Here is a 15,143-nt window from a genome sequence, read left to right as displayed (position 1 = left end):
CTGGTTTGGCTCAGTGATAGAGCTTCGGTCTGGGGCCTGAAAGGTCCCAGGTTCGATTCCGGTCAAGGGCATGTGCATTGGTTGCGGGCACATCCCCAGTAGGGAGTGTGCAAGAGACAGCTGGTAGATGTTTCTCCCTCATCAACGTTTCTAGCTCTCTATCTCTCTCCCTTCCTCTCTGTAAAAAATCAATAAAATATATTAAAACAAACAAACAAAATATAGAAACCTTGCAAGTAAGCTCCAGGAAATGACCTTTGAACTGTGTTCAGTCTAAACCTCTGTCGTTTTGCACAGTGGCAGATATATACTGTAGGCACTGAATTCATCCTACCAGCTGGTGATTTGACCTTTTACTGTTTTTTTAAAAAAAAATTGAAATGGCTGTAAGATAAAAAGGAAACTATTATGAAAAGTTTCTAATATATACCAATATAGAGTGATTCGTCTAATAAATGTACATATAACTATTAATCAGCTCAATAATGAACAATATTCAATCAACTCAACAATTAACAATATTCTGCCATTCTATTTCATTCTTCTGTTCCTTTTTATTTGCATGTTTTGCTAGAGTATTTAAAAGCAAATTCTAGACATATTTTTTTCACTCATCAATATTTTATTATCAGATAAACACTTTAAAAATGTAATTATAGTCTGTTATTACAGCCAACACAATTAAAATTAATTTCTTAATATGATCTAAAACACAGCCCATGGTTAGTTTTCCTGATTGCATCAATAAGTCTTTTAAAAAATATTCCTGGGGTGACACTGGTCAATATAGACATATAAACTTTGAATATGGGTTTCTATGTTACAAGATCTGTATAGTATACTGTAAGTCCACCAGCAAAGTCAAATATTTTCCTGTTAGGTTCTAACAAGTTTTTTTATAATAATTTTGTTTGAATCAGTATCCAAGCACCATTCACAAATGCTATTTGCTGGCTACGTGTCCTAAGTCTGTTCATTTGTAACCATTCCCCTCCTTTGTTTCCATGCATTTATTTCTGTAAGAATTTTTAAATAGATAAATATTTCACAAAAACAGGGTTTGTGGTTTCTCTTGAAAAAAACAATTGGAAGATCTGGCAGCCCTGGCTCTCACTCCCAGATGGCACATTTGGCAGCTGCCACTGTGAGTGCCTGCAGATCCCCGCAGTCCTTACCAGGTCCTGCTGCACCAACCAGCTCACCTCACTGGCGTTGCTTAACCCAGCCCCTAGGGGCGTTATGCTGGCCACCTCTGACCTACATATACATCTATCGGGCAATGAGGACTGGATCCTAAGTGATGACCTTCCAGTCCAAAGCATCCTCAGTCATTTCAGTCATTATGTAAATGTTCAGTTCGGGGCACTGTATCATGTAGGTAGGAATGTGAGATGAAATGTTTCAAACGTTTTCCGTGAAGGATTAAATCAACAATGTGTATATATATATATATATATATATATATATATATATATCCTAAATTAGCATCAAACTTTATGAATTGGCATGCCTCTTAATCATTCCAGTTCATCTGCTTTACAGCCTTTCATTCTGTAAGTATCTTTTTCACCGTGTGGAGGTTTGATCTACAAGGGCCTCTGGACAAGGTGTCACAAGACCCAAACACGAGCCTTGGTGCTATGGCAAGTGGCCACCGCGTTGCTTCTCTGAGACACCTTGCAGAGAGGAGGTATTAACAGCCTCTCTCTCAGGGTTGTTGTGAAGTTCAAATAAAGCAGCAGATGTGATGTTAATTTGTAAACTGCATAGCGCTACACGTAAGTTATCACTGTGTAGTGAATTACCTATGAGTACTGTATATTGAATTATGCGTACCATCCTTTTTCATGTCTCCATGCAATTACTCTGCTGTTCTTTCTCCTTAAGAAATAATTGCTAGTCATCTGTGGTCCCCAAACACTTTACAACCTTTGCCACACTGTATTAAGGGCATTTGTTCAAAGCTTTGTCTTCTGGAAGATTCTGATAGCAAACTGCAGTTTATTCAGGGAACACAGCAGTATCTCAATAAGTGTCTGTTGAATTAGTCTGGACTGATTTGAATAATTATTATATGTGTGCCTTCTTGAAGGACAAAGTCTAGTCAATACAGTTCTTTAGGTATACCATCTGATAACTGACCAGGCGTGGCTCTTGTTAAAAGCAGCAGCTGCTGCTGAAATATTCATAAAAATAGTTTTGCATTTTACATTTAAGTCAATGATAAGACTTCTTAAGTATATTATTAGTAATGTAAGCTCATTAACAACAAAAGCACCTAAATGTGGAATGCCTATCATTAAGTTTTTTGTGTTTTTTTTTTTCTTTTCTTTTTTTTTCTGTTGGGGAGAACTTAACAGAAATCCCAGGCATCCTTTCTGGCCCTAGTTATCTGATTTTCTTCATTAATTTAGGCTTCTTGCTCTGTTGCAGCTGGTTTGCCATCCACCCTGTCAACATGAACAACAGCAATCATCTTGTAAATAGCGACAATATGGGATATGCATCTTACCTGTTTGAACAAGAAAAGAACAAAGGACATTTACCTGGACAGGTAACAATTTATGTCACTAAAAAGTTTAATTTATTGAGTATCATCACTGATGCAATATTTAAAATAGATGAGTCAAATTTTCAAAGTAAAGTGTTAGTATGTGCATCACATCCTATCTAATAAAAGAGTAATATGCAAATTGACCATCACTCCAGCACACAAGATGGCCACCCCCACATGATCAAAGATGGCCGCCCCCACGTGGACACAAGATGGCCATTCCAAGAAGGCCAGCAGGGGAGGGCAGTTGTGGGCAATCAGGCCAGCAGAGGAGGACAGTTGAAGGGGGACTCAGGCCCGTAGGGGAGGGCAGTTGGGGTGAAACAGGCTGGCAGGGAAGGGCAGTTGGGGGTTGACCAGGCCTGCAGGGGAGAGCAGTTAGGGATGCCTGGGCTGGCAAGGGTGGGCACTTAGGAGTGACCAGGCTTGTAGGGAACAACAGTTAGGAACAATCAGGCCAACAGGGGAGCAGTTAGGTGTCTATCAGGCTGGTAAAGGAATGGTTAGGGGTTATCAGACTGAAAGGCAGAAGTGGTAAGGGGCCAGGCAGGCAGGCATGCAGCTAGGAGCCAGCAGTCCTGGATTGTATGAGTGATGTCCAACTGCCCATTTAGGCTCGATCCCACCAGAATCAGGCCTAAAAGGGCAGTCAGACATCCCTCGAGGGGTCCCAGAATTGAGAGAGCACAGGCCGGACTGAGGGGCACCACCCTGCCATCCACAAATTTTATGCACCAGGCCCCTAATACTGATATACTTGGATAAAAAAATTTCCATCTTACCTAGTAGAAGAAGAAAAATTCAAAATGACCAATAAACTGTGTCAAGCATTACCTATATTGATGGCTTCATAAAGTTTTAATAGTTGGATAAAGGAGGGAAAGTTCAAAGTTTTTGTAATATATAATCATTTTTATCAACTTGGAAACATGGTAAATTGTATTGATGTTTATTTTTTTATTGTTTGGTGCAGATGTGATATTAATTTGTTTTCAGAGTTATAGAAGCATTAAGCGTCTTTTTAATGGTATAATAATCTGAATGAGGTCAGATGCCAAGTTCTTTTCACTGGGCCAGACATCCCTCTTCATGGTGAATTTCCTTTCCAGGACATTGTTTTACTTTCCTGTAATAAGACCTAAGTCAGAGTCAGGCCTAATCCATCAGAATTGTTTGTAACTTTGAAACTCAGTGAGTGACCAGATCAGAGATGAGGGCCAGGAACCCAGTCCATGTACTCCAGGTGCTGCTCAGATCTGTGTACAAGAAAGACTACAGCTAGATAGGTGGGAGGAGGGAACGTGTCTGCTTGCCATCAGCACCAAAGCCCTAGAATGCAGGGTGTATGATGGGATGAGAGCCCCATACTCTTGACTAGAATAATGCTCTGTTATGAAGATACTGATCCATGAACATTTGATGTGATCTTTTCAATCCTTTGTTGACAAAACAGTATTTTTTTTTCCACCTTAGCCTGTATTATAGGGAAAAGAAAGGAGGTTTTCATTTATGATCATTGGCTAGGTGCTAGGCACTCTGAAATAAATTATCTTTTTAGCATCATGATCTCTTGATACTTGCTTACTTTTTCTAAGAAAATTTAAGACATTCAAGATGCAATGGTATAAACAAAATAGAAACAGACTCATAGATACAGAGAACAGACTGACAGCTGTCAGAGGGAAAGGGAGTTAGGAGGCTGGTTGAAAAAGGTGAAGAAAAAAACAAAAACCCACCAACCCCCCAAAACTCATAAACACAAATAATATCTAATATGGAGATTACCAGAGGGAAGGGGGTGGAGACAGGTAGAAGAGGGTAGAGGGGTCACAAATGGTAACAGAACCATTTTATGTGGTGAACACAATGCAATATACAGATGATATATTATAGAATCATACACTTGAAACCTATATAATTTCATTAACCAATGTCACCTCAATAAATGCAATAAAAAAGTCACTTGGAATAGTTCCAACCAAAAGAGAGAGAGAGAGAAAGGACAGAATGGCAGAACAGTGGCTTGAGGTTACTGCCTTGTACCATTCTTAACGGTTATGTGTTGTTACTTTAGGTTGAAGAGAGAGAGAGAAAAGATGAGTGGAAGCGCAAGCCTGGATGGTGTATTCTGTATTTAGGTTCAGTTTCACAGCAGGAGAGTCTGGATTGGCTCTGCTCTTTTTAAGCCAATACGATATTTATTTTTAAAGAGCAAATGCATCTTGGATCTCTAGGTTCAACACCAGAGACAAAATTGACATTTCAGCATTTTGTAACTTGTTGTGGCACACTGTGTTCCTTGTCTGCATGCTTCTGTCTAAGGTACAGATTTGAAACTGTCCTGATTGAAACCGCTCTGTTGACAATTGGAAAGTTTTGAGTAATTGTAAGAACACTGTCTGTGCTGGGAGCCTTTTCAAGATTAAGGCATTTCCTTAGAATATTGTATGTACATCTTCTTTCTATTGTCTACAAATGGTTCTGAATAATTTACCAAATCAGATGGAATGTTTGCATTTTGAATGAGAGGAGAGGGGAAGAAAGAATAAAAGGCAACTGGCTGTTTCTCTTGGCAGGGGCCGTTTGTGGCAGCCTTTGCTTCATCAAACCTCGGAGATGTGTCCCCCAACATTCTCGGCCCACATTGTGTCAACACAGGGGAGTCCTGTGATAACGCGAACAGCACTTGTCCCGTTGGTGGAGTAGGTATCAATGCCAGGAAATCTTTGTTTTTGCATGTTTTTATGTTTGAATATTCATCATTCATTTACAAGTAGGTTTTCCTCAAGTATACACCGGCCTTCTTACTTCTATCAACTGCCCTTCTCGAAAGCACCCACGAAATGTCAGTGAGATAAAATTATAATTTGCTATGTGACTGTGAAGTTTTTTGAATGGTGAGGCAATTTAGGAAATGTCAGACACTAAATATCTTTCCCCAAACGCGGGCCACCTGAAACATGATGCCTTGGCATTTCTGTGGTAACAGAACCCCAAATGATCTGCCCGAAACATTGCTCACTCATTGGTAAAGCTATGGTTTAAAAAAAACAACAAACCACACACACAAAAACAATATAAGATCAAATTTTTCTTTTAAAATTGCAAAAATCTTGCAGTCAGAATGAAAGCATAGAAAGGCCCTGTTCATCTCTGTCCTGCCCCTCCCCCTTTCCAGCAGTTACCTATCTAATGACTTCCTATGTATTTGCACAACCACAAACAACATTTATAACTTACTTGTTGATTTTTTTTATTGGTCCAGGATTTTAGTTTTCCACTCAACTTCGTCTTAAAAATATTTTTATGAATCAGTGTGGTAAGTTTCAAAGACAAATGAGAGACTATACCACCATTTATTTAATTGCTGCTCCCCTCCCTCAAGCTCATTTAGGTTGGATATGAGCAGCAGATGCTCATTTCTGGTTCTTATTCTTTGTATTTAAAGAACATTTCACCTGTGATATTGCTTTTATTTAACACTATTTCTGGGCTGTTTACTTTATTCCAATCAACCCCACCCAATGAGCAATATAGTTTCAACAATTACACTTTTCTATTACATATTACTATTTTTATGTAGAAAGTATTCTTTGTTACCCTTTATTTGAAAAATTTCTACACATTATTAATTCACAGTAGATTTGATAACTACTTACTAAATGACACAATTCATAGATGAGATGGTTAAAACATTATACTTATTTGCAACAGAATATTATGCATCAACTTAATGTCTTCTGTTGGAATACTTGAAGTGGGAAAAACTCATAATACATGATGTTGACTAAAAAAAAAGTCAGTACTTAATGTATATTTATTGTGATTGCAGTTATATTTGCTTAGATTCACTTGTAATTGTCCATTTCTTAAAATAATTGCTTTAAAAATATATTTGTATTCATTTCAGAGAGGAAGGGAGAGGGGGAGAGAGATAGAAGCATCAATGATGACAGGAAATCATTGATCAGTTCCTCCTACACATCCCCTACTGGGGATGGAGCCTGCTATCCCAGCATATACCCTGACTTGGAATTGAACCGTGACCTTCTGGCTCATAGATCAAAGCTCAACCACTGAGCAACACCAGCCAGCCATAAAATACCTGCTTTATTCACCAAGAACACATCTGTTTCATTTTGTTCCAGTCTTCCATGTGCATGTCTAGGGGACCTGGACAGGATATGCTCGACAGCACACAAATTATAGGACGGATCCTACACCAGAGAGCTTCGGTAAGCAGTGCACCCGCTGTTTGATCTTCATTTAAAACTAGAGGCTCGATGCACAAAATTTGTGCAAAGGGGCTCGGCCCTCAAGGCCTGGGCTGCCTTAGCTCTCATAGCCCTGGCTTTGTCCACAAGGTTGTCCAGATGGTTGGAAGGTTGTCTGAAAGGTCGCCTTGACGGTTGTTTGGTCTCATTAGCATATTAGCTCTTTATTATCTAGGATTGTTCTTGAAGATCTGCTGACATTGTTCTTTAGGAAGTCCCTAACTGTGAGGAAGACAATAGCTCAAGCAGCACCAAAGGGTCTGGAAAGCTAGCTGCTGCAGGGCAGTTGGGAAGTTTTTCTTGCACAAGCCACACAGGAATCTCTCTCTGACTGCCTGGTCCAGTCACTTACAGGAAGTACATTTTACTTCTGCCAGAGGGCTTGCTTCGGCAGTGGGATACTAGCTAGATTGTGAGGTTTTCAATTAGCATGGTATATATATGACCAGACTGTTTCAGAGGCTCAGAAATCTCTCGGGGATTTGCCTGCCAAATCACAGCCATTTCTTTTAAAAAATCTTTATTGTTGATATTATAGATGTCCTCCTTTTTCCTCCCATTGTCTCCCTCCACCTGGTTCCCGCCCCCCACCCCACCCCAGGCCTTCACCAACCTATTGTCTGTGTCCATAGATGATGCATATATGCACATAAAATCTTTGGTTAATCTCTTCTTACCCTCCTCCTTCCCTCTGAGATTCGTCAGTATGTTTCATGTTTCCATACTTCTGATGCTATTTTGTTCATCAGGTTATTTTGTTCCTAAGATTTACTTCTTTATTTTTATTTTTAGATTCAATTGTTGATAGATACATATTTATTTATTTTATTGTTTATTTGTTTATTTATTTATTTTTAATTTTTTAATCTTTTCTTATTCTTTTTAAAGAATACCCTTCAACATTTCATGTAATACTGGTTTAATGGTGATGCATTTCTTAACTTTTTCTTTGGTGACAATGCAAAGCTGGGCCCCACAACTCTCTGCTCTCACAGTTTGGAGTCACATGAATTCTAGTCTTCTTTGATATGGCAAAGATCATCCATCTAATATTTTCTTAACTTTTTTTTTTTTTTTTTTTTTTTAATGAGGAAAGAACCTGGTCTTCAGCGAGATTACTATGATTTGCTCTAATCTCTTCTCTCTTCTAAATTTGACCTTTCCTTTAGTCCCATATTATGTGTCAGCTTCAGTGGAGACATATTTTTGACTTAAAAGACAAAGGATGAGGTGGAGAGCTGAGATATCTCTGATAACGAGAATTAAATCTCTTCCTTTTCATAGCTTATGTATTCCTTTGTTGAACACTCACATGCACATGTGAGTTCCAACGGTTCTAAAATGTTTCAGCAGCAATTAAAGAGAATCAAAAGCACCTTTAAAAACACTAGACACTAGCCAGCCCTATTTGCTGCAGTTTCTTTTTAATCACTGTGGTGTTATCAGTGGATGGCTCTAAAATAACAGATTCTATTTAGGGAGTGCATTTGTGACACAATTAGGTGTCAGAAATGTTGTTATCTTTCTGGGCCTGAGAGCCAGCAGGATTTGGCCCACATTCTGCCTTCTCTTCTCAGCAACCCACAACTTTCCTCCTCCCCAGGGAGGCAGCTGCCTCTGGGGCCACTCAGCTCCCAGCTCCCAGCTCCTAGGTGGCAGCTGGAACTGGATGGTGTGGAAATGAGTTACTGTAGATCTCTGGCAAAGGGACTTGGACTGAAGCAGGATTTGTTGTATGATATAGATCAGTAAAAAGAAACATTTGTAATCACTTGTTGACTCCCTTTTCCCATAAGATTGTAAAAGCATCAGTTGACCACATTGGGGGGGGGGGATTATCAAAGAGGAGGGGGTGTTAGGGGAGTTTATGCAGATGAAGTGGGGTCTGAAGTTTCCAAGCTGCCCCTTGGCATCTCTTCAAGCCAGCCCTGCCGGAGGACTCGAGGACTGAGGATGCCCGAGAGTACACTCTTGTTTTGGCTTAGAAAGTCACTCAGCCCTCCTACTTCTCATCTTACATTTTCTTGACGGTCTTTCCAGTGAGATTGGGGCCTTTTGTGCCTCATCCTGGATCACTACGGTTTCATCTTTGTAGGGAAAAGCATGGGTCAATCATCCAGGGCCTTCAGTCTTCAGGGAGGCAACAGGTTGGCAGAGAGGTCACCTGGGTAGTGGCTACTGCTAAGGACCCAGCAGAATAAAACGTGTCTGAGAGATCCTTCTCCAAATTGGTGCTTACTGGATACAGGGGTAGTGTTCATTTTAGTCTTTTGCTCTTAACAGTGAGCTTCTGTGGGTTTTCTAGGCACTGTATGCCTTGGCTTCCCATGAGTTAACGGGACCACTGATTTCGGCTCATCAGTGGGTGAATATGACAGATGTCACCATCCCACTCAATTCCACACACACGGTAAGTGTTGCTGAGCCACGCTGACGGTGCCACATGGGTAAAACTCAGGGCTGATCTCAGCATTGGTGGAAGTTTAACTTCTGTTTCTTTTCTCCTTTTTTGTCCTAAAAATCTTTCCTATAGGCAAAGACATGCAAACCAGCGCTGGGCTACAGTTTTGCAGCTGGCACCATCGATGGAGCTGGGGCCTTCAACTTCACTCAGGGTGAGGTGCCGACGAATGGAATTTGTGGCCCTAGCTTCTGGAGCTCTGGGGTGGTGTCCCCGAGGAGAGTTTACTTGTAGCCCATGCATGTACCATGTTTCTTTCTAAATTCAGGGGTGTGTGGGAGCTCCAGGTTTGTACATGACCACCAGATTCCTCAGGGACGGGTGTCTTCGGTCACTCAGCTTTCCACGCATTCAAATAGAACCAGAGACAAATCCTCTTTGCATTTCAGTCTGTGGGTGAATAATTTTAAATTGTGCTTGGGCAAGGGGAGTTTAGGGGTGCAGAAGGGAGTTGTCATTGTACCTTCAACAACATGAGTTGGCTCTTCCAATTTGTTATTAGTGTCTCTGTTCCTTACCCCTTTCCTGAAGCCAAAATCCCTCAGGGCAGAGGCCTTTAGGAGCCTAACACATCTGGTCCCAGATCCCCTTCCTGTGTGTGTTTCCAGGATCTTCCTTAATTTAGAACTGATTGTTTTAGGTTTTATAACTTGATTCTGATTTCATTGGATTTAAAGGCTGGTTTATGTACTTTGGATGCTCTTTTAGTAGACCCACATACGTTTATAATTGTTATATTTTCCTACTGGATTATAGATTCTAAGTCGATAGGTTTTGTAGTTAACATAACTTTTCCCAAGATTATGGATTTTAGCTAGGTGTTTGTTTTTAACTGATTGTGTGTGTGTGTGTGTGTGTGTGTGTGTGTGTAGACAAGTAAGTGGGAATTCAAGAAAGGCCTTTTTAGGGACCCCAAGCCAAACAACTGGTACCTCAAATTGGAGGTGTCATTTTTAGTTTTCAAAATGGAAAATCTACAGTGAATTATATCATACCGTTTTTACTTGGAATGTGGAAGAAAAGGAGCAATAGAAACAAAACTTTAAGGATGCTGAGCAAAATATATTCTTTTATTCTATCAACCACACTGAAGATCTAATTAAATAATGGCTCCTATTTTAGGATGCACAGGAAATTTTGCTGCTTCTATTATTCAGACTGTCTTGGAATCATTAAATAACAATCTTAGTGAAATCTCTGAAACTCCTGAGAGCATTGTTGTACAACAGCTGTCGAAATGATGACATTTTCCCAGAGGATTGGAGTCATATTAATTAAAACATTCCTAACAGGGACAATGGTACCAGATCCATTTTGGGAAAGTCTTCGGAATCAGATCTTGGGCAGGCCATCTGATGAAATCAAAGAGTGTCATAAACCAAAGCCAGTCCTTATTCACACTGGAGAGGTAACGCATTTTTTGTTATCATGTTGAAATTAGTATATTGCTTTTTAAAAATTATGAATGGTCGGATGTGAATGGTATACCTGATTTTCCATGGGAGGTCTTATTCAGATAATCCCACATCAAAATATTTTATGTCAAAAGTATGGATGCTGTGAGTCTAAAAAATAAGGGGTATGATTATTAAATATTGTAACTTTGAATTTATGATAAATAACTGAAACAATTAGAATACAGAAAAAGGAAGAATAAAAATAACAGGTGTCTTACTTAAGATTCATTATGTTACCTCCGGGACAGAAGTACACACAGAATTCTCTGCAGAGAAGAGCATCTCAGTCCCTATAAAAAGGAACATGTCTATGTCTCCGTTTTCTCATGTCAGGCAAAGCAACATTCTTTTCCTATTCCTTTGGAACATGGATTTTCACATTCTAAATTTCAAAGTGTGATGCCAGTGCTTATAATATGAACTATTGATGTAGAAAACAATTTAGAGTTCCCTCCCTCCCAATATTCAATTAAAATTCTTCAGGAAGAAGAAGGAGAGGAAAGGGAAGGGATAGAGGGAAAGATTCTACACTCATTTGAGTATGGAAAAGGATAGATTTTCTTGGAGAAAATGTGGAAAGTAAGGCAATACTTGGTAACTAAAAATTTGAAGTGCTTTTAAAGTAAGACGTTATTAAGTGAAGCTATTCCAAACGATGGAGTTACTTAATTTGTTTTGTATGAGGAGAGTCACCACCGTATTCTAATAGAGCCTTGGTCATTGGTTACACATTGTGATTCTACAGTGACAGATCCACCAGACACCTTGATGAGAAAATACGTCCAGCTTAATGGGGCATTCACATTTGAGATTTACATGTTATGTATGACTAGATAAAATATTTAATGTTATATCATGAATTAGAAATAAAATCTATGATGGTATGAGACACCAAAAGCAGCAGCAAACATTTTGCACCCTTTAATAAAGAAACTTCTGTGATCATCACACGTCTCTTGATCATAGAAAGAATAATATTCCTAATACAGTGTTTGTATTTTGGGTTCTTAGCTGTCTAAACCTCATCCCTGGCACCCGGATATTGTTGACGTTCAGATCATTACTCTTGGGTCCTTGGCCATAACTGCTGTTCCTGGGGAGCTTACGTAAGTCCTTCTTTTTTGCTTTATAGTTAAAAAATGTAATTATTATGGCCTGGCCAGGTGGTCCCGTACTCCAAAATGTTTGGGTTCGATTCCCAGTCAGGGCACAGACCTAGGTTTTAGGTTTGATCCCTAGATGGGAAGCAACCAATTAATAGCTCGCTCTCTCTCTCTCTCTCTCTCTCTCTCTCTCTCTCTCTCTCTCAAAATTAATAAAAACATATTCTCCGGTGAGGGTTAAAAAAGAGTTGCAACTTTTATAAAGTCAGTTATTGTATATGTGTTTCTGTTGGAATCACTAAATATGGGCAGATAATTCTGTACTGACTCCTTTGTATCTCACTGCACTTATTTGGTACCACTGACAAATATTCCCACCCTCTTTGGCAGGAGCTCAGAAGAATAGACCTCTTTGTGCTTGTTCCTAGTGTGTCACTTGAAGCAAATATAAAAATTGGAAAACATATCGTTCCAAATTAAAATGATGTGAATTATGATGTCAGTAGAAAGTCTTAGAGTAATATTAAAATACAGAATCTTGAAATAATTACTCTAGGGTTTAAAAGCATGAAAGAATGTTTTAAGTCTCCTCCTCACGCAACCTTTCCTATCTTAGTAAGAGGCAAGTTTATAGCTTTCCTGTTGCTCAGTCCTAAATCTAGGAGTCATCCTTGAATTCTTTCTTTTTCATTTCCCCCTCACTTTCTATTCTTCAGAAAATTCTGTACATTCTTCCCAATACTTTCTATTATTGCTCTCTCCCCACCCTTGCCCCAATCGACCATTATTTCTCCTGCCTTGCCTTCTTGCTTCCTGCCTTTCTTCTCTTGAGTAATTTATCAACACCACAGCTGGAGGAAGTCCTTTAAAACATAAGTTAAACTATGTCCTCTCAAAAACTTCCACTGGCTTCCCATTCACCCTAGATGAATCCTCGGACCCTTACAATAACCTAAGGACCCTATGTGATCTCCTTAGCAACCTTGTTGGTCTGATTTCATCTGACTCTCCCCTCTCTCCCCTGCTTCAGACACTTGAGCTTCATTGCAGTTCCCAGACTCATCAAGCATGCTCCTGTCTTAGCACTTTTGAACTTACGGTTCCTTCTCCCTGAAACACTTGCATTCCGGTAATCCCCACGGCCAACTCTTTTGTTCCTTCAGTTCTCTGCTCAGAGCTCTAACAGATGCCAGTCCTGCTTATGCTATGTAACACTGTCTTCACCCACCACTGCCTCCACCACCACCACCACCACCATCCCCCACCACTGCCGCCTCCACCACCACCACATCAATACAGCATCAGCAGCACCACCATCAGCACCCCCACCTCCACCACTGTCACCTCCACCACCACTACCACCACCACCACCATCGCCACCACCACATCACTACAGCATCAGCACCACCACCTCCACCCACCAGCACTATATCACTATAGCATCAGCACCACCATCACCACCACAATGACACCACCATTCACTTTCATTCTTTGACCTACCTTATATTCTTCATAGCACTTATTATCTTCTCCCTTTTTAATTTGCCTATTGACCCTCTGTTCTCCCTAGAATGTTAGCTCCATACTGCTAATCCTTAGTATTTAGATGTAGGCCTGGTATGTAGTAGCTGCTCAGAGTTTATGAAGGATTAAGTTAATGAATAAAATTGTAAAGTCTTTGTGGCAGAAACAATATACTCTTTACTTGCCTTAGCTCTTAGGAACAAAGAACATAACCAATATATTTTGTTGAATCAATAAATGAAAAATGATTGTGATTTTTTGCTAGTGATATTTACTGATTTTTCCCCCCTCTTTCACATTATCTGTTTTCATTTTAGAATTTGTTTTTGAAGATATGACAGTCAGGAAAAAGGCTCAACTTTAGTTTAGCTTTGTCATTGAGTTCCTACATACTTTATGATTGTGTGATGAGTCAGGATAACTTTTTCTCTTTTACTACAAGTCATTTTGCATACTTTGCACACATTCTAAGTAGGAAAACACTTAGATAATTCTGTTTTCTTCACTCAGAACCATGTCTGGACGAAGATTTCGGGAGGCAATTAAAGCAGTAAGTTAAAAATAAAATAACATGTATGCATTTATAATTGGAAGAGAATTCTCTAGCCATATGATCTAATACCTTTTAAATTAACCTTTGCTAAAATAACTAGAGTTTTTATACTTCTTGAAAGTAATGGTTAGAGGTAAATATGAAATAATGGTGGTATAAGAATAAATTAAAAATATAAAGGAACTATAGTCAAAATATTTTATTGATATTTATGTATTAATAATTTAAAAATTAATAAAGGTTTTATGGATGGTAAAGGTTTTATTTAAATGGTAAATAACATGTGAGTATCTTAATATCTTAATATAAAGGTTATATTTAAATGGTAAATAACATGTGAGTATCTTAATATCTTAATATCTTAAAGTCTTATATAAATAAAATCTAACACTAGCTGAGAATTATGTATTTTATTTATAATCTTATTTATATTCAAGAAGTATTGTAAATGGTTTTAAAATGACATAATCAACAAATGCCTTATTACTTGGGCCTGGGAATAGCTACTGTCATTAGCTAGTAACCTCCCATTATAATTTTATAGGGAATTGATAAAATATCTTTATTTTAGTAACAAGAAGATTCTGTGTCTTTAACTATAACCATTAAGATGTTCACAGATCCACTGATTTGTCCAACTATAGTGCAGAGTTATATCTTTTATCTAGGACTCTCTGATACTTCTGCATTCTCAGGCAGTTTTAATCAGTAGGAAGAATATTGTTAATGATTCATATGTGATTTGGTATAACTGGGATTATAATCAACTTTAAGATGAAGAGTAACTTAACTGGACTCTACCTCTTTCCCCCTCCCAGGAGTTTGCAACTTATGGGATGCGGGATATGACTGTCGTTATTTCGGGTCTGTGCAATGTATATACACATTACATTGCTACCTATGAAGAATACCAGGTAGGGTGAATCGTCTTAATCATTTAAGTGAAATAGATCCTGGCCAAGACTATTGTATTAAATGCAAGTTTTCTTTCTAGACTTATATAATCATGTTTTTGAGAGACGACTTTGTTTTAGGACAGATAAGAGAATGATAAGCCAGAAGTTGTGCTTGGTAGTTCTAGATTGACCATTTACAAGTTCAGGCTAGAAATCTAGTCTCACTCACTTTCACTTTTCCTGAAATAAGTTATTTTGTCAAGAGCCCTGGTGGTAAGTCTGGGTTGTGACACGCAGCACTCCTAACCCTATCCCTAATGC

The 15,143-nt window shown here is 38.9% G+C and overlaps 1 protein-coding gene across 5 annotated transcripts in view; it reads left to right on the top strand.

Annotated features, from left to right (window-relative positions):
- ASAH2 (N-acylsphingosine amidohydrolase 2) overlaps positions 1 to 15,143 on the top strand; it is a 76,530-nt gene that overhangs the window by 45,602 nt on the left and 15,785 nt on the right. For 4 of the 5 annotated variants that reach the window (XM_036438454.2, XM_036438457.2, XM_036438456.2 and 1 more), the window contains 9 exons: positions 2,434 to 2,554; positions 5,131 to 5,256; positions 6,703 to 6,789; positions 9,134 to 9,238; positions 9,362 to 9,443; positions 10,582 to 10,697; positions 11,758 to 11,852; positions 13,884 to 13,923; positions 14,745 to 14,840. In XM_036438454.2, the coding sequence (XP_036294347.1) occupies positions 2,434 to 2,554; positions 5,131 to 5,256; positions 6,703 to 6,789; positions 9,134 to 9,238; positions 9,362 to 9,443; positions 10,582 to 10,697; positions 11,758 to 11,852; positions 13,884 to 13,923; positions 14,745 to 14,840 (868 nt within the window). Of the gene's footprint in view, positions 1 to 2,433; positions 2,555 to 5,130; positions 5,257 to 6,702; positions 6,790 to 9,133; positions 9,239 to 9,361; positions 9,444 to 10,581; positions 10,698 to 11,757; positions 11,853 to 13,883; positions 13,924 to 14,744; positions 14,841 to 15,143 lie in introns of those variants that run through there. The other variant, XM_036438459.1, reaches the window with a different exon arrangement.

This window comes from Pipistrellus kuhlii, unplaced genomic scaffold (genome assembly GCF_014108245.1).
Source record: "Pipistrellus kuhlii isolate mPipKuh1 unplaced genomic scaffold, mPipKuh1.p scaffold_m20_p_15, whole genome shotgun sequence".
NCBI lineage: Eukaryota > Metazoa > Chordata > Mammalia > Chiroptera > Vespertilionidae > Pipistrellus > Pipistrellus kuhlii.
Note: the sequence above shows the minus strand (reverse complement) of the source record. Positions and strands in the feature narration are given on the sequence as shown.